This window comes from Sorex fumeus, unplaced genomic scaffold (genome assembly GCF_029834395.1).
Source record: "Sorex fumeus unplaced genomic scaffold, SorFum_2.1 ptg000128l, whole genome shotgun sequence".
Taxonomy (NCBI): domain Eukaryota; kingdom Metazoa; phylum Chordata; class Mammalia; order Eulipotyphla; family Soricidae; genus Sorex; species Sorex fumeus.
The window spans coordinates 21,942,334-21,962,533 of record NW_026606185.1 but is presented as its reverse complement, the minus strand read 5'-3'; the positions used below and the strand labels follow the sequence as shown (position 1 = coordinate 21,962,533).

Below are 20,200 nucleotides of genomic sequence, written 5' to 3'. Positions count from 1 at the left end.
AAACAAATACCAGTCAGTTTACATTTTTAATCAGCTGGGGGGATGAACCCTGATATCAGTAAAAACATTTAGACCATAAGTAACATGTTATAGTTTAATGTCAACAGGTAGTTGACACTAATTTAGACAAATGCAGCATATTCTTAGTTACATCCATATATTCTATATATATTTTGCATAAAGATATTAGCCTAAATATTCCAATATACTTTTAAAAGGCAAAGAAACTTTTCTTCTTTTTCTTTTTTTTATTGAATCACCATAAGATATACAGTTTCTTTCTTTCTTTTTTTTTTTGCTTTTTGGGTCACACCCTGCGATGCACAGGGGTTACTCCTGGCTCATGCACTCAGGAATTACTCCTGGCAGTACTTGGGGGACCATGTGGGATGCTGGGAATCGAACCTGGGTCAGCTGCATGCAAGGCAAATGCCCTACCCGCTGTGCTTCACTCCAGCCCCCAAGATATACAGTTTCAAATTGGGTTTCAGTCATATAATGTTCCAACACCTGAAGGAACTTTTTTTCTAAAAACACTCAACTTCCCACTGTAACCTTAGTTTTCCTATTTTGGTCTTGAGCTGCAATAGAACAGAATTATCAAAACAAATGCGGTTTTTGTATCTCTCAAATTTCCCACAGTGGGGCTTTTCTGAATGTAGAAGCCACTTTGAAAGCCGACTTCTCATAATCATTATCTTCAACATTGTGCAGGTTTAAAATCTGTTTCAAAAATCAGAGTGCCATACTGTTGGGTTCAAAGCCTTTATCTCCCTTCCAACCCACACTTACCACTTTCTCCTTGGACCGCAGGACGCCCAGCTTCCCAAAGCGCACGTGGAAAGGAGAGCACTGATATGTGCCATCCTGCTGCCGCACCACAATAACGTCAATGCACCCGGACAAGGTGGCCTGGTTGATGCCCTTGTAGAGTTCTTTCACGGTGACAATCACCTGCCCTGCCAGCTGTCCCACGTAATTCATGGTCTGAGACTAAAAAAACAAGGGCAAAGAAAGAGGTTAGACGTTAACACTGAATTTGTGACTATGACAATGACAGAGGCAGCAGTGACTCAAATGATTCCATTCAAATTATGTACCTGCACATAACAATCACATAACACTCTTCGCTAACCTTGCTGATTTTTTACACATTTCCACCCAAAGGCAATCCCGGACTTTCCTTCTTTAAATGAGAGGTTTTTTCTAGTCCAAGCCTGGGGAATTCCTTTTCCTTTTTCATTATGCATTCCTTTCGCGTTATGCAGATAGAGCCAGGTGTATTAGGGAATTTCTTCTGAAGCAGAGACCCTGCAAAATGCCTGATCACTGCTTCACCCTTCTGGCCCTAGGCCTGGGGGAACCAGCGACTTCTGTGTTCACTATGGCTACGGAACCCAAGCAGAACACATGCCCAGGAGAAAAATGAAATCACACTCTGTTGGAAGACTAGTGAGTGAAAGGGGCCAGGCAGGTACATCAGTGGGTAAGTCTCCTGCTTCAACTCCTTCTCTAATTAGAAAAATGAAAATAGATCCCCTTTAGTCCCAAGATCATAAAACTTTATTTCCAACTATCAAACAGCACATTTCACTTGCCAGACACTTTGACAGTTGAGCAAAAGTCATTCTCCTTTGGCCAGGAGGGAAGCAGGCCAAACAGTGGAGATGTCCTTCACTATTGGGACTAATCTAGGGTTGACTTGGGTGAACCAGAAGTGAGACTCTTCCCTAGTAATTCACCACAATGCTGCTTCCCCTGACCTGCCTTCTATTCTGCCTTGTGCTTACAATTATATTCTTGGAAAGTTCCCAGAAAGCACATTCAATGCTATCAGGTGAGTCCAGAGCTAACCTGGGAGAAAGAGTTCCATCTCCTTAGGAATACACTGAGGGAGACTACAGAAGACCTCACCCTCCCCTCGAAAGAGAGTGAGAGCCCCTGGCAGTGCCTGGAGCATATGTAAGCATTCTCTTCTACTCTTAGAGGAGCGAATGTGTCACACCAATACTCATCAGTTTTACACAATAAAGCACAGCACAATAATTTCACCTTGGGGAAATTTTTTTTTTACATTGTTTTGTTTGGGGGGTCATACCCAGGTGCTCAGGGGTATTTATGGTTCTGTGCTATAAAACCAGGGGTGTTCTTGGTGGTACTCAGGGGACCATGCAGTACTGCAGGCTAAGCATGAGCTTGACCCAGTGAACTGTCTTGCCAGTCCCAGCCTGGAGAATCTATATCAAAGCCCATATTACCAACCTCCCAAAATGAATGTACAGGGAAACTAACGGCTTTATGAAACACAGGTAACCAGACAATGCAAAACAAAGAAGTGTCCTTTATATGCCAGTGTAGAATATTTACACTTTGGTGAACGTTTTCTAGAATAACTGATTTGAACTTGATAGGTCAAATTAAGTATAATCAAGTGAACAATTATTTCTTTAATTAATCAAATGAACCATCAATAATGAGCTTAAGAATCATGGTATACAGAGGAACTATTCTTTCATCAGATTATTCATATCTTATTTTTAAAACATGAAATCTTCTGAAGATAATTACTGATTCATAAACATGCAGTTGTAAGAAATGACTCATGTGTCCTTTGTCCGGTTTTCCCTAATACACCTAGCAAGACCAGTGCAGTATCACAATCAGGATATCAACAATGATTCAGCTACAATTCAGTACATTTATCATCACAAAGGCCCATCCTGTTGCCCTTTTACATACATACATACATACATACATACATACATACACATACACACACACACACACCCCTGCTTTCCTCCTATCCTCATTTCTTAAGTCTTAACCATTAATGTAGTGTTCATTCCAGTCATTTTACAAAAATTTATAGCAATGAAAGTATAAAAGGTAAAGGTAAAGGCCCTCCCGTTGTTCATCGATTTGCTCGAGCAGGCCCAGTAACGTCTCCATTGGAGACTTTGTTGTTACTGTGTCTGGCATATCGAATACGTCATGGGGAGCTTGCCAGGCTCTGCCGTGCGGGCGAGATACTCTCGGTAGCTTGCAGGGCTCTCCGAGAGGGGCGGAGGAATCGAACTCGGGTCAGCCATGTTGGCTGCGTGCAAGGCAAACGCCCTACCGCTGACCTTTCAAGATTTTCCGCCACACATATTTCAACATGTCATCGTGTCATCGGCTGGGTTGCTGCATGTGCCAATTGTCAGTTTGCATGCTGTGGTAAGGAGGTAGCACAGCAAACCCCCTTCATTTGCTGAGTACTTTCAAGTTTTAGCTATTACAGCAAAATCTGCTACAAGCACACATGTATGCATTTTTGTATGAAAATAAGTTTCATCTGAGTGGGAAAGTGACAGCTGGATTGCAAGGGAGGTGAGTGCTTGGCTTGGACAGACTCTGCCACCAGAGCTTCAGTTACTCTTCAACCTGCCGACATTAGCACTGGCATTGCCGCTAGTTCTCCCTGTGATCATGAGGATAGGTGTGAAGAGGTACTGGTTTTGATTTTACTAGTACTGGTACTGGTTTTGATTTTCATTTCCTAATGAATAATGATGCTGAACATCTTTTCACATGCTGATATGCCATGTATCCCTTTTTGAAGAGTCACTGTATCACTGTCATCCCATTGTTCATTGATTTGCTCGAGTGGATGCCAGTAATATCTTCATTTGTCCCAGTCCTGAGATTTTAGCTGCCTCTCCCTACTCGTCTATCCCAATGCTGCCGTATTGGAGGCTCTTTCAGGGTTAGGGTCTACTTCTTGAAGAGTAGCACTGTAGCACTGTCCTCCTGTTGTTCATCGATTTGCTCGAGCGGGTAACATCTCCATTTTAAGACTTGTTGTTTGTTTTTGGAATATCGAATATGCAACAGGGAGCTTGCCAGACTCTTCATGCAGGCAGGATACTCTCGGTAGCCAACTGGGCTCTCCGAGAGGGACGGAGGAATCGAACTGGGTCAGTCGCATCCAAGGCAAATGCCCTATCCACTATGCTATTGCTCCAACCCAGTAGAACAATTAATTGTATAACTTCTTGAAAAATAGTAAAATTAATACACAGAAAGGATTATAAACACCTTCTTGTTGTTTTTCTTATTTCTGGGGTCATGGTACAGAATTTTTACATAGTAAGAATGTCCCTCCATATACAAAGTACTGGTTGAACTCCACAAGAAGAAAACATCCAACCCCATTAAAAAATGGGGCGAGGAAATGAACAGAAACTTTCTCAAAGAAGAAATCCGAATGGCTAAAAGGCACATGAGAAAATGCTCCACATCATTAATTATCAGGGAGATGCAGATCAAAACCACAATGAGATATCATTTCACACCACAGGGATTGGCCCACACCCAAAAGAACAAAAGCAACTGGTGCTGGCGTGGATGTGGCGAGAAAGGGACTTTTGGAAAACAGTATGGACGATTCTCAAAAAATCAGAACTTGAGATCCCATTTGACACAGCAATACCACTCCTGGGAATATTATCCCAGAGAAGCAAAAATGTATAGTCGAAGTGACATCTGCACTTGTTTGTTTATTGCAGCACTCTTTACAATAGCCAGAATCTGGAAAAAACCTGAGTGCCTGAGAACAGATGACTGGTTAAAGAAACTAGTACATTTACACAATGGAGTACTATGTAGCTGTTAGAAAAGATGAAGTCATGAAATTTACATACAAGTGGTACTACATGGAAAGTATTATGTTAAGCAAAATGAGTCAGAAAGAGAGGGATAGAACACAGAAAGATTGCATTCATCTGGGGAACAAAAAGTAACAAAATAGGAGACTAACACCCAAGAATGGCCGAGATTAGTACCAGGAATTTTGCTCCATGGCTTGGAGGCCAGCCACACATGCTAGGGGAAAAGGCAGCTCAGATAGAGAAGGGAGCACCAAATAAAGGGTGTTGGGAGGATCCTCCCAGGATGGGAGAAGCATGCTGAAAAGTAGACTATAGACCAAACATGATTGCCACTCAGTACCTCTTTTGCAAACCACAGCACCCAAAAGGAGAGAGAGAACAGAGGGGAATGCTCTGTCACAGAGGCAGGGTAGGATGGGGGGGATGGGGGCAGGAGGGATACTAGGATCCGTGGTGGTGGGAAATGGGCACTGGTGGAGGGATGGGTATTTGATCATTGTATAACTGAAACCCAAGCACAAAATTTGTAAGTCTACAACTGTACCTCATGGTGTCTCATTAATAAAAATTTTAAAAAATCTTCAGAATTCAAAAAAAAAGAAATATGATTAATTAATCCAACTAAAATATAATAAATTGATATTTTATAATTGTAAAAAAAAGAATGTTCCCCCAAAACAGTAATAAAATATTTATTTTGTGTAGCTCACTTTTACACTCTTGTACCGAACAGCATTTTCAAGCAACTTAAGAGTTCATAAGAATTTGCTTACAGTGTAAGTAACATATGTCCAAAATTTTCTTGACACTGGCAAGTATATTGATAAAAGTCAATCTCTATATTAGTGCTTGACTAATGGCAGCAATTTCTAAACAGGGTTTGCTACAGTTTTTTTTTTTAATCTAATTCATTGCATAGGTTTCTTTAAAAAAAGAAACTGAAAAATAGTAACTTGTAAGAATCCATTGTCAAAAGACATTAGTTTTATAAACAAAATGCACAATAAGCTAACATCAACTAAAGCACAGAATCCATACTTAACTGTAACTACATCTGTTCAAGATGGTTTTAATTACCATGGGTAAAGAATATGCTGTTATACAAGAAAGTCTACTGTGTAAATGCTAGTTACTAAATGTAGAAAAATACAGGCTGTCAAATAACTGGTTTTCTATTAGCAGATATGAAACAATTCTGCTTATATTACAAAAGCTGGAAAAACAAAAGTAAAGGGAGGTTCAGTGCCTACAAACACACTTTCTATGTCCAAGAACGAGAAGTTCTGCTCTGCCAGGAGGATTCTCCCTCAAAACTCGGGGAGCAGGGGGATCCATGCTGCTTATGTCTTGCAGAAAGCAACTGACCCCCAAGGAGATATGCTAACTGGCTTTCTCTATGAGCAGAATCTAGTGTCCAGATGCATCCAGCACTGGCTGGAACAAAGCAGAGGAACACTAGCCAGACCTTGGGCAGCTCTTGACAGCACTCACAGCGTGGGTAGGACTAGAGGACACCTGAGGACTAGGGGACCCCAGGCACAGAGGGAGATGTGTCATTTTATTATTTGGAAATAAAACAAAGATTCAAAAAATTAAGAAAAATATATACTTAATTGTAAGCATTATCCTATTTTATAGTGAATGATGAGGGGCAAGTAGAAAAGGGGGAAATAAACTGAAGAATGGAGAGTCATAGAGGCCAAGAAGAGGAACACAGAAAGAAGACAGGCGTAATTCAGAGAACAAGCAAAGGCATACATTATCAGAAAGCAGCTGACATAAAGATGCTCACAGAGGAGAAACATGGAACTAAATATAAGGAAGCATCCTTATTTTCAGGATCAGGAAGAGAAGGAATAATAGAAAATCGCATTTACTGATACTTAGAACTGGAGTTTATTTACGCTTCAACCACATCTCTGAAATATGGTAGCATTAACAATGATTGCAGTAGCAGCAACTAAGTTTTCAAGCAATTACACGTACCAATTCAAGCTGCTTCTTTATCCCAAGCATTACAATTTCCATTCTTTGGGGTGGGGGTTGTGGTGAGGTGCCAGGGATCAAACCCAGGGTTTGTACATTCAAAGCATGCACTCTATCACTGATGCACATCCATGGCCAACTACTTCTACTTTTAAAGATAATAAAACTGAGACTTAGAAAGACAAAGCATTGCTGTGGACTGAATGCTTCCCCAAATTCCAGTGCTGAAGTCCTAAAGCCCTCTATGACCCTATTCGGAGGAAAAGCCTTGGGAATCAGGCTTAGATATGGTCACTGGGCATGGCCACATGTCTGGATTAGTGTCCTTACAAAGCGAGAAACAGAAGGGCACTAACACTGCTAGAAGATTCACTCACTTGGCCCAGCTCTCCCCACAGTGCCCTGCTCCATGTGAGGACACAGTGAGAAAGCAGAATGTCAGGAGGAACTGAATCTGCCAGCACCCTGATCTAGCCCCAGTGTTACAATAAACAAATAAATATATTTATATATACATATGTGTATATGTGTAACAACACTACACATTATACTTTATTGTACAACCACAATTGGACTTCATTACCTTGGAATAAGCATTCCTATTCCTTCACATATCTGAAAAGAGCCAGGGATGTGGCCCAGCTGCTGAGCACAAGCATCTCATGTGTGAGGCCCTGAGTTCAATGCGGGTGGGTGTTTGGGGAAGTGAGGGGAGAAAGAGAGAGAGAGAGAGAGAGAGAGAGACAGACAGACAGACAGACAGACAAAGGGCTGGAGTGCATGCCTTGCCTACATAAGGACCTGAGTTTAATCCTTGGCACTGTAAGGCCCAGTATTAAACTGTACAGCCAGGCTGGCCAAGTATAACTGAGTATGGCCACAGGCCCCCAACACTGGAGCCCCTCCTCCAATCCCCAAATCTGATATGGCTGGGTTTACCTCTTGTTTTATTACAAACTGTAAAGATGTTTGTCTTTCCAAAACTATACACAATGGTGTGACCTGACTGTTGTATGCAACATAACAGCCAGGATTTGTGAAGGACCACACACCTGCCTCCCTTGGGGGTTAATGTTAGGTGTATCCAGCATAGGGATACACTTACTGAATACAAAATGGGAAGAACTAGTAGACAGCAAGTAATTACTGGGGGCCAAATGGCCCTTTCTACATCCAATCAAAAGACCAAATAATCTACTGAAATAATCTATACCACTGAAATTAAGTAGTGCCCAATGTCAATTTTTTATATCAAATATTTTAAAGTAAACATATACCAGTATCTAAAGTAAGTGGGTAGCTCTTTTTATGAAGCTATCTATTAAATGATTAAAGATTTGCCCAATGGCTTCTCCTGAGCATTAGAAAAAATATAACAAATCATGATCTGCAGTAATTTATTTTGAAAAGGATCAATCAATAGATTTAAATACAGATCCACATTTTATAAAACTGCCCAATTTAGTTTAAAGTGATATGCTCAGGGAGCCATTAAAATATAACAATTTCTCCCCAAAGCACTGTACAAATTCATTGCGATCCCTATAACAATACCCATGACATTCTTCAAAGAAATGGAGCAAACACTCCTGAAATTCATATGAAACAATAAGCCCCCACGAATGAATAGCCAAAGCAATTATTGGGAAAAAGAAAATGGGAGGAATCAACCTAACTTCAAACTCTACTACAAAGTAGTAATAATTAAAACAGCATGGTACTGGAACAAAGGCAGAGCCGCAGACCAATGGAACAGGGTTGAATATACTGACATCTCCCCCCAAACATATGATCATCTTATCTTTGATAAGGGAGCAAGAAATGTGAAGTGGAGCAAGAAAAGCCTCTTTAACAAATTGTGCTGGCAAAACTGGACAGCTACATGCAAAAAAATGGGCTCAGATCTCTACCTAATACCATGTATAAAAGATAAAAATGAAATAAAGACCTCAATATCAGACCGGAATCCATAAGGTACATTGAAGACAAGGTGGGCAAAACCCTCCACGACATTGAAGCTAACAGTATCTTCAAAGATGACATGCCACTGGCCAAGCAAGTGAAAACAGAGATAGACAAATGGGACTATCTTAAACTAAGAAGCTTCTGCATCTCAGAAGAAACAGTGACCAAAATACAAAGACAGTCTACAGAATGGGAAAGGATATTCGCCCAATACCCATCCGAGAAGGGGTTGATATCAAGGATATACAAAGTACTGGTTGAACTCCACAAGAAGAAAACATTCAACCCCATCAAAAAATGGAGCAATGAAATGAACAGAAACTTTCCCAAAGAAGAAATCCGAATGGCTAAAAGTCACATGAGAAAATGCTCTACATCATTAATCATCAGGGATATGCAGATCAAAACAACAATGAAATATCTCACACCACAGAGACTGGCCCACATCCAAAAGAACAAAAGCAACCAGTGTTGGCGCGGATGTGGCGAGAAAGGGACTCTCCTTCACTGCTGGTACGAATGCCGACTGGTTCAGCCCTTTTGGAAAACAGTATGGAAGATTCTCAAAAAATTAGAAATTGGGCTCCCATTTGACCCAGCAATACCACTCCTGGGAATATATCCCAGAGAGGCAAAAAAGTACAGTCGAAATGACATCTGCACTTTTATGTTCATTGCTGCACAGTTCACAATACCCAAAATCTGAAAAAAAAAAAAAAACCTGAGTGCCTGAGAACAGATGACTGGTTAAAGAAACTTTGGTACATCTACACAATGAAATACTATGCAGCTGTTAGAATAGAAGAAGTCATGAAATTTACATACAAGTGGTACTACATGGAAAGTATTGTGCTTGGTGAAATGAGTCAGAAAAAGAGGGACAGACATAGAAAGATTGCATTCATCTGGGGAATATAAAGTAACAAAATAGGAGACTAACACCCAAGAATAGCTGAGATAAGAATCAGAAGGTTCACTCCATGGCTTGGAGGCCAGCTGCATATGCTAGGGGAAAAGGCAGCTCAGATAGAGAAGGGAGCCAAGTAAAGGGTATTGGGAGGATCCTCCCAGGATGGGAGATGCATGCTGAAAGTAGACTATAGACCAAACATGACTGCCACTCAATGCCTCTTTTGCAAACCACAGCATCCAAAAGGAGAGAACAAAAGAGAATGCCCTGCCACATAGGCGGGGTGGGATGGGAGGGACACTGGGATCATTGGTGGTGGAGAATGGGCACCGGTGGAGGGATGGGTACTCGATCACTGTATAACTGAAATTCAAGCATAAAAATTTGTAAGTCTACAACTGTACCTCATGGTGTTCCACTAATAAAAATTAAAAAAAGAAAATAAAGAAAATATAACAGTTTCTAGGAACTATTAAAATATTGTATGTTTCTAAATTGTTCTCAATATAAAAATGAATATATTCTAAACCATTAGAATCTGTTTCCTAAGTTTAAGTTGATCTTCATAGGTGTTCTCAATACTAGTATTACTAGTTAGCAGTTCTAACAACAAATGCCACTGGCTTTTACATGTCAAGTGCTAGTAGACCTATGCATTAACTTGTGTAATCTTCAAAATCACCCAAAAGTTTTAATCAACATTTCTGTTTAGGAGGTTCAAAAGTGCTGAGTCACTTAGTAGAAGCAATATTCAAACCTGGGTTTTGAACCTAGAGCCGAGGTCTTTAACTCCTCAGTGAACAATGATGGTGAAATTCTTACACACCTCCTGTGCCCCCCAACCCAACTGATTTTTTGCTCCAAGCAGGCTGTATTCGACAACTGAATACTGTCATTGCTGACTGTTATTCAGCCATATACATATAAAATAATTACTGTGGGTTTGATGAAGCCTCACCTACCCTCCATACCTCTGCATAGCACAATGAGCACTGGCTCTGAGCCCTCCTGCCAGCTCCATGCTGCAATATCAGTGAGGTTACAAATGGCTCGGGCTTGCAGACAGTGAGGAATCGTTTTTATAAAAACCTGGCATTTCCTCCAGCTGTCTGCTCACAGACATGAGGAATGTGCTAAGCACAAACGAACACTACTATGTACTTCAGAAAACAGACACTAGAACAAAATGGTTAGCTGGTTCACATTCCAGCTTACACTGTGCTCTGGGAACAAATTCCTCTAGGTACTCAAGCTTATATAGGCAGGAGCAGCAATCAGCACTTTTCAATAACTTTCTGTAACATACTTCATCTTCAAAAAAATCACTGCAAGTCTTGCAAGGCAGATGTCATTCATTGTGTTTGAGATTTAGATGGAGACAAGTGATGCTTACCATCCACTATTGTTCACCAGAACTCAGTTCCTCTCTAACTCAGGTTCCAGTCTTCCTTCTTTACTGACATCATCTTACTCTCAAGGTCAGCTCACTACCTTGAGGCAAAAGACCTGAGGGCTGAAATCAAGTAGTTCGAAGTCCCTTTAGTTGTCCCTGAACCCCTGAGGACAGCAATAAACCTTAAAAAAGGGACCATGAGGGCAAGGAGATGGGTCAATGGGCACAGAGCACACTCTGCATGCAGGAAACCCAGATTTAATCCCTGACGCACGTGGCACACCAAGAACCAACAGGCGCAACTCCTGAGCACAGAGTATAGAGCAGTCCCTGAACACTCCTGGGTGTTACCCCCAAACTAAAAGAACATGGGAGAGGAAAGGGAGCAATGGTACCCAGAAAAATGCCTTCTACACGTCTCTCTCTGGAAATGAAAATCTTGTGTCTGCCCACAAACTTCCTTAATACACCAACTTCCCCTGCTGGTCACCTGTCAGAGTGAAAAAGGAAGTTAGTGAGTCTTACATAGGGAAGGACTGTCAGTGTAATACCGCTGCAGACACTGCAGCTCAGAAACACCAAAGGAGACTGTGTAATTCCTTTAAGGACAACACAGAAGGTTTGTGATGGAGAGCTGTCAAAATAGCTGTCATACTGGCCTGTATCATTAAGATTCATTTCCATACAGTCAAAGCAAAATTGAGTACCTGCTTCAACTCCAGGTAGCAGAGTAAGATCTTTCAATATAAATATAAAATAAGTAAAACACTGCCCTCCTTTCCATGAAGGGTCTAACAACAGAAAGGCAATATTGCCTGACTAAAACTTTGTGAAAGTGTTATTCTGAATAGAGAATTTAGAATAGAGAAAGTGAAGGGGGGAAAAAGCTGCCTGTGAAAGTCAAGGAAGACTTTGGGGAAGACACATTTGTTCTACAACACAAAGGCATGTGACAGGACCAAGGAGGCAAGAAAATGAGCTTCCCTTGGGCAGGGTCAGGCTTGGGAGCACATGTGCAAGAAGAGGAGATGCTCTGGCCAGACTGGGAGCGGGGAGGACGCAGAGCAGAAGCAGAGGCTGCAGATATGCATATAAGGGGACACTAAGGACTAACTAATTTCTGTTTCCTAATTGAAGAAAATAGGCAAGGACATGAGGGATGAGTATTTCTCAAAGCACCCTTTTACCTTGCAATACAATTAAGTTTTGGTGGTTAAGATGCAGATTTCCTGGGCCCCAGGTCAGATCTGAAAACTGGAAGTCAGCTGGTGTGTAAGAATCTGTCCTTTGATTTTGATGGCTCTCCGTGTGGGAACACCCCCAGTTTCTACCACACAGGAGGACTTTCTCCTCCTGATGTTGATGCTTGTTGAGGAAACAGACTAGTTATGAGCCAAAATACATATTCCCTCCTCTAAGGCAGCGTTTCTCAACCAGGGGTCATAGGTGGGCTCCAAGGGCATTCCAATGGGGCCTTCCAATGTGGAAAAAAATCATGAAAATAAGGGGAAGGGCCTCAGACAAGGGCCCAGCCTGTTACAGGGGCCACAGGAAAGAAAACAAGGTCAGAGAGGAGCGATGATTGACAAAGGCTGGCAAATGCTTTTTGAAGGTGTATTTATTACCTCCAGGTCTGCTCCAAACCTAGCAGACCTTGAATTTTACACATCTTAAACAGCAGACCCTGTTTTATTTCGTAAGGCTGGGAAGACTGCTTCCCAAGGGGTTTCTTACCTAACTATATATAACCCAGTATCTCACTTAAACCTTTGATGTTTCAGGGGTCTGTAACGGAGGAGGGTGGGTTTAATTTGAACAGCGATGACAGAATGGCTAGCTCTGAGAGCATTAACAGGGCTCCAGGGACCATGATGATTTTATCTCAGAGAGTTGTCCTAACTGCCTTCTCCATCATGCCCTGTGAAACATCTGACCCAAGCAGGGTGAACTGAACATTTTGAGTGTATGGCACCAAAGTGAGCAGAAAATGAGGCAGCTGAGCCACTGGGGATGCTGGCAGGGAAAGTCCTGGTTCCTCCCAGCACATCCATTAGCTGTGTGATGAACAGTGTTACTGAGGGAGAGACAGCTCAATGGACAGAGCACTTCCTTGCATGCATGAGGTCCTGGTTCAATCCCTGGCACTGCATGCGGCCAGGAGTGAGCCCTGAGCAACAAGTCAGAAATAGCCCTTAAGTACCCCCACCAGGTTGGCCTCCGAACAAACGTAAACAAAATCTCCATGTTTGCCAACAATGGACTTCAAACAGGCTGATACTGATTTTGACTTGGTTTGGAAATTTCCATTACTCTCCCCATGAAAACATACTGAGGAAATCAGCAACATAATGCCTCAAATAAGGCCAAATGAAAGCATTCTTTTACTGAACACAGACTTCCTTTCCCTCTTTTTCTCTTTATTTTTATGAAGAAAGGACCATGAGGCTGACCTCAACATTGTCAACGTTATTAAGCTGATATCTCAAATTTTGAACACCAGAATTTAACTACAGAAGTACAAATTTCTGCTTACTGGACTCATGCCACTATGAGTTCACCATATTATCTACAGAGTAGATAAACAATTATCTTGGACTGTGTAAGGTTCAGGCACTTTGTCACATGGCCACACTGATCTTTAATGCATGGTAGCCCCAGTTTTTACAACTGGTTTTGCCTTCCTAGTGAATAACTATATGAAAGTCTGTAAATGCCCCCTGTTGCATCTATGAGTTTCCTGTCCTGCATACCAGTCACTGAGGCAGTCATTTCCAGGACTTCAAAAGTCAACACCAGGCCTGGAGGGAGAGGGCAGGGCTCCAGGCAGCAGCCCGGCAAACGTATGGCCTCAGCCTGGTGCCTGCTGTCAGAACGTGGCAGTCAGGAGGCAGTCCTATCTACAGCTCCTAGCACCACAAACGAGGTATGTGATCCTTGGCAAGCCCCCAAACCGAAAGATGTACAAGAGCCTTGACCAGGAGGCACGACCTTTGGAGAGCAGGAGTCTGAGTACCACAACCACCATGGAGAGCACAGGCGCCAGCACCACAAACTGATGTTTGACCCCTGACAAGCAGAGCAAAGGAAAATGTGTGAGCACCACTCTCCATCCTAGCAACCGCAGGACAGCACTGAGGGAGTAGGGGGCTGGGGCAGTGATGAGGGGGAGGGGGCTGGGGCAGCCATGAGGGAGAGGGGACTGGAGAACAGATGTGGAGGAGGGTGCTAGGGCAGCCATGAGGGAAAGGGGTGTGAGGCAGTGATGGGGGGTTGGGGCAGTGATGAGGGGGAGGGGGCTGGGGCAGCCATGGGGGGCACTGGGGTAGAGAAAAAGAAAATTAAACACCAGCGTTCTTCTCAATTCCACAAAGACTTCCCTCAGGATCTCAGATTTCCGAAGAGGAGCAAGGCTATTCTCAGCTTCCTGATGTGGAGGTGGACACAAAAAGGAAATTAGGTCCACAACAAACATGACTCCACAAAGCCTAGCAGAGAAGCGCAGAAGGAGCCATGGGGGGAGGGGGGGAGTCCTTGTGGGCTCTGGGATGGAAAGAAAGCAGGAAGCATCAGGAGGCTAGGGATGCCCACAGGCGAGCACGCTCCACAGGATGTGGCTTAACTCACTTCAGAATTCTAAATTCTGAGAGGTAAGAGAAGCACCGTTGTATTGATGAACTCCCCCAAAAGCCCTGCAAAGTGCTTAGCCATAGTAGGTTCTCAATTCATGAATCACCGAATGAAAGAATACAAGCTTTAAAGAACAGAATGAGCAAGGAGATGGAGGACTTGCAGACTACTTTGTTTTGCAACCTGAATGAAAGGACAACTTAAGAGATAAATAAAATACTTGGCACTGAGTACTTAGGAAAATGGCAACATAGCAGAGGCCAACCAATGTTCCAAATATGAGGTTCAGACCTGAAGCAGCCTTTTCCTGGGGGCTTTAAGACCTTGTAGAGGGGCTGGAGCGAGGGAGCGAGAGTACAGCACAGAGAGCACTTGGCTTGCACACAGCCAACCTGGGTTCAATACTGGGCATCCCCTATGGACCCCCAAGCTCTACCAGTAATGATTCCTGAGTGCAGAGCTAGGAGGAAGTCCTGAGCACAGCTGGGTGTGACTCAAACAAACAAAAAATAACCTTGCAGAGGGACTGGAGCGATAGCACAGCAGGTAGAGCGTTTGCCTTGCACGCCGCCAACCTGGATTAGATTCTCAGCATCCCATATGGTCCCCTGAGCACTGCCAGGGGTAATTCCTGAGTGCAGAGCCATGAGTAGGCCCTGTGCAATGCCAGGTGTGACCCCAAAGGCAATAATAATAACAATAATAATAATAACAATAATAATAAATAACCTTGCAGAAAAGATTGCATAGATTGAGGCAGTGTGAGTGACAGGAAGGATATCTTCCTCTGCAGGGGAAATCTGAAACTTTCTCTGTGAGAACAGACTGTGAAGACTGATGCACACTGGGATACCTGGGAGCCCTACCTGGTCCCCTCAGTGCCTAGCAGGGGTTGGGGTGGGGTGGGGCATGGAGATGGCTGATCTGCCAGGGTGCCAATGGAGGCCACTCCGAAGGCAACAAGGTGCAGTCATGGCTGGACACCCAGAAATCAAGAGAAAAAGCCCCAACAAGGGAAGCTCTTAATTACTAGCCAAGCCCTTTCCTGCAAAGGCCCCCCATTCTAGCCCCAGACTGCACAGTTCTGAAGATAACCTACCCACAAAAATGCTTTCACTTAATGCTCAGCAAGAGGAGTCAGAATATTCATCTTCTCTAAAAAGAAATTTGGGAGAGAGCAAGGAAAACCAAATATTCAATTTATACTTTGTACTTCACAAGTTCACTGAGTAAGTCCTAAGTGGTCCCCATCTAGTCCCCCTACCTCTATGTCTCAGTGACTAACGATCAAAGTTCTCTAAAATTAAATGGCTCCTACTTCTTGGAAAGGCTATGTATTTCTCCTCACTACTTCTGCTCTTATTTCCCAAATGCAGAGTAACACCTTGTCACCCAATTTTCAGAATCCAATTCTTATCTCTTCCTCTCATGGCTAATGCCCAGTTCTAATCTACTTGAACATGAAGTAACAGAATGGAGCATAATTTTACAGAGACCCTTTTAGCCTGAAAGGAGACTAAAGAAAAACACAGAAGTCAAGTCATTAGAAAAGGTAATGAGTTTAAGACTGTTTAATTAACCACTAAAGAGCGTGAATATGTAGTCAACCTTTGTATAACAATTCCATCAGCATATAAAATCTGGATGTCCATGCCAACTCTGCTATGAATTGCAATATTTAGACATCAAATATTTATACCTTGAATTAGTCAAGGTTTTTCTTTTTTGGTTAGGGGTGATTTGGGCCCCCAGCAGTGCTGGACTCAAATGGGGTCTACTGCATACAAGACAAGCACCTTAACCATTGGACTATCTCTTGGCCTCAGGTTTTTCTCTCTTTGAAAAATTTAAGGTAGGGCTGGTAGACCCTTTAGCACCAACGGGAGTGATCCCTGAGCAGGAGAAAGCCCCAGGCTCCCAAAGGGTGTTACCCTGAAACAAAATAATTAAACAAAAATTAAGGTATACTTTATACACAATAAGATTAACCTTTATGTAGTATACAATTTTAAACATACAAACATGCAAAAATGTATACAATAAAGATCCAGTACTAGGTCACCTATTAAAATGTCCGTAGGCACCCCAATATTTTTCAGACCTGTGCTCAATGACTACTTTAAATTGGTGTGTGGGGGTCATTCTGGTGATGCTCAGGGGACTATGCAGTGCTGGGGATGGAGCCAGGGTTTCCTACAGGCAAAGCACGTGTCAAGCCCTCCAAACTATCGCTCCAGTCCCTCATGTCCTATTCTAGTCAGACCATTCACTCCATCCTCTTCTACGCATGAACCTATTTTCTGTCCCTACAGTCTTGTCTTTTTAAAAATCAAGTTATATGTTTAATGCCATTTTTTAAACTTGGCATACACACTTTAGATTGATCAACATTACTAGACAAATCAGTAGTTTCTTGGTGGTGTAAAGTAGTATCCTGTTTTACAGACAGATGTACCAAAGTTTGTTTATCCACCCATGGCCACAAAGACATCAGGACTGTGTCTGGATTTTGATTACAATAAAGACCACTACAAACCCTGTGACCAGGCATGCTTTGTCTGTGAACATAATTTTATTTGGTTGAATGCTGAGAAGTGGGATTATTTAGGAGTGGAATTACATGTATTTGTGAAACTTAATTTTGCAACTATTGTTTAAAGATATCTTCAAATGCTCTTACAGGAGCCCACTATGAAAATAAATCCCTCTTGGGGCTAGAGATAGTACAGCAGGTAAGGCCAGAAGAGATTCCCCAGAGCAGAGCCAGGAATACCTCTGAGCACAGCTGGGTGTGGTCCCAAATCAAACAAAACCCTATTTAAGTTATGTACAAACTGGTAATAATTTAGCTGTTCTACTAAGTGTGAATTTCATGTGTGAGATTTGTTTAATAGAGATTGACTTACACTGGTGAAAAGTCAAATTCTTCATTTACCTGTCATAATATTTTAAACTAAACATATCCTAAATAAAGCCACAAACCTCAACTACAAATTTTCCTCCAAATCCTTCCCATTGTCAGTCACCGCAAAGAAACTGGGAAAGAGTAGGACATTCACATTTAACCTTTTAAAACACCATTTTACATTGACCTTGGATTACAAAATTTATCAACAGAGCCTTGATGTCTATGACTACTATTGTGTTGCTACCAATGTCTCTAAGTCTATTAGCAGTTTGTTTCAAGTATTTTACTGCTCCTTCATTAGGTGCACATATGTTTAGGAGTGTGAGTTCTTCCTGATATATGTATGTATCCCTTTATTCTAAACATAGTAATGCTAAATTTATAAACTATTTTGAACAAGGTGTAAGGAGTTGTTTTATAGGACCTGTAAAAGGTCATGATGATCTTCACCTGCAATGTAAGTGGAAAATGTTAAGCTTTTAGATAGACTTAGCATATTATTACACTAGCACTGTAGCACTGTTCTCCTGTTATTCATTGATTTTCTCGAGCAGGCACTAGCAACATCTCACAACAAATTGGGAGACTTGTTGTTACTGTTTTTGGCATATCGAATACGTCACAGGGAGCTTGCCAGGCTTTGCTGTGCGGGCGAGATACCCTGGGTAGCTTGCTCGGCTCTCCAAGAGGGACGGAGGAATCGAACCCGGGTTGGCTGCGTGCAAGGCAAACGCCTTACCTGCTGTGCTATCACTCCAGCCCATTATTACATTATAAAATCATAAACGTTTGGGGTCAGAGTGATAGTACAGGGAGTAGGGCACTTGCCTTGTACATGGCTGACCCAGGTTAGGTTCCCAGCACCCCACATGGTGACCCAAGCAACTCCAGGAGTGGTCCCTGAGCACAGAGCCAGGAGGAAGCCCTGAGCATCACTGGGTGTGGCCCCAAAACAAAAATATATAACAATAAAACCATAAAAGTCTTAAGAAAAATGTTATCTTAAGATTTCTAATATGATAAATATGTAGCTAACTCTTTAGTTGGTGACCATTAACAACCATAAGTAACTTTTAAAAAAAACAGCAAAACAACAAGAAATCTATCAAATGGTTCCTATATGAAAAGTACATGATCTTAACTATCTATGGAACCACAGACAGTATTTTCAGTGATGACCAAGTCTTATTCAGTGTAACACATGGTGAGTAATCCAAGTAGGGAAAAAGACGACAATTTACCAAAAGACTGTTCATCAATGAAAGGTTACTAAACAAAGCCGCACAGGGCTTCGTGAGTCCATGCTGCACCAAACAGGCATGTATCTGAGCCGCTGTTCCCCAAGCTTGGTTACTCAGACACATCCGGGAATTTTCTAAAAATACAACTGCCTAGAAGGAAAGCTGAAATAAACACTGGTGCTGGACTGAAATTACAAGTCTCCAAGAACAGATACCCAAATGTAAATGTGTTTCTACCAGGGTTAGAATACATACGTAATATCCTAGCTCTCTCTCTGTTAAAACCAAGAATCACAGGTCCTCTTAAAAGCAAAAAGCATCCCCTCGAGTCCAGATTGTGGTTTCTAACTGCCATTCTTCAATAAAGGGAACCAGTGGTTCTTGAATAAGGTTCTGATTCTAAGGCTGGAGGAAGAAAATGCAATTTGAGGCTGGCACATTTAATACTGCCAGAAAATTGAAAAGGATTTCAAAATTAAATAACAGGTCATGCTAAAAGCAGTCAACATAAATAAGCTCCTAATACCTAAAGCTGGAACAATCTGAACAATGAAACAACAGGTTTAGATAACAAACCTACAGAGTAAGTTACTTGTGAGTTTACACTGAAATAAATTAAATTAATAAGTAACTAGGGTGAAAGGTCAGTTTTAGTTGAAAACAGAAATAAAAATTCACTTTTAGAGCATGAAAGACATAAGTGTGGTAGGCAAAGGATGTTGAAATATAGGACAACAGTGTGAGAACAAGATGTTGGCATGGCCTCAAAACATATTTCCCCAACACATACATACATACATACATATAAAGGAAAAATACTAAAAACTTCAGAGTGAAGAAACCTGTTAAATACACCTTAACCAAATGATCAACACAAACTTTACCAGAATAAGACCAACATCAGGGACACCTAGTAGGATTCTTTGAAAAGGGAACATGACTTCTGGGGCCTTCATGACACAAACACATAACCTCTATCAAATTAGGAGAGAGTATCAGTCAAAACCAAGTTGAGGAAAAAAATAATCAAGGCTAAAATTATTTACAAAAGTTAAAGGTAAAGTTATTAACAAAATAACCTGGCTAAAGGTCATCACAAAAGACTGAGAAGAACAAGGAACTGTCTACTCACTGTCAGACAAAGTTGCTGTATGTCCTAAGTAAGGTGGGGTTCTGGATTGGATCTCAAAACAGAGAAAGGCCTTTAACCAGGAAAAAAACTGAGTAAAGGATATAATTTAGTTGGAAAAACAAAACAAAACAAAAGCCAAACAACCCCCGAACCCCTGTTCTCTTCCATTCTGATTTAGTCTAAGGCACTGGGATTCTAGTTAATTCTGAGACTCTAGCCTGGGAGTCCAACTTGGGAATCATTCTCCCTGGCTGGCATCAGAATCACCACAGAGCTCTGAGGACTCCCAATGCAGGACCACACCAAAGATTACAGGTACAAGTACTTTTTACAGTCCTTAATTGGACCCTCAGAGAGCATCTGTTGACACAGGTAAGTGGACAATTCCT

The 20,200-nt window shown here is 41.9% G+C and overlaps 1 protein-coding gene across 2 annotated transcripts in view; it reads right to left on the bottom strand.

Moving 5' to 3' along the window:
* LPIN2 (lipin 2) overlaps positions 1-20,200 on the bottom strand; it is an 85,208-nt gene that overhangs the window by 41,106 nt on the left and 23,902 nt on the right. For both annotated transcript variants that reach the window (XM_056137947.1, XM_056137946.1), the window contains exon 2: positions 793-993. In XM_056137947.1, coding sequence (XP_055993922.1) covers positions 793-984 — 192 coding nt within the window. In that variant the 5' untranslated portion in view covers positions 985-993. The remainder of the gene's footprint in view (positions 1-792; positions 994-20,200) is intronic.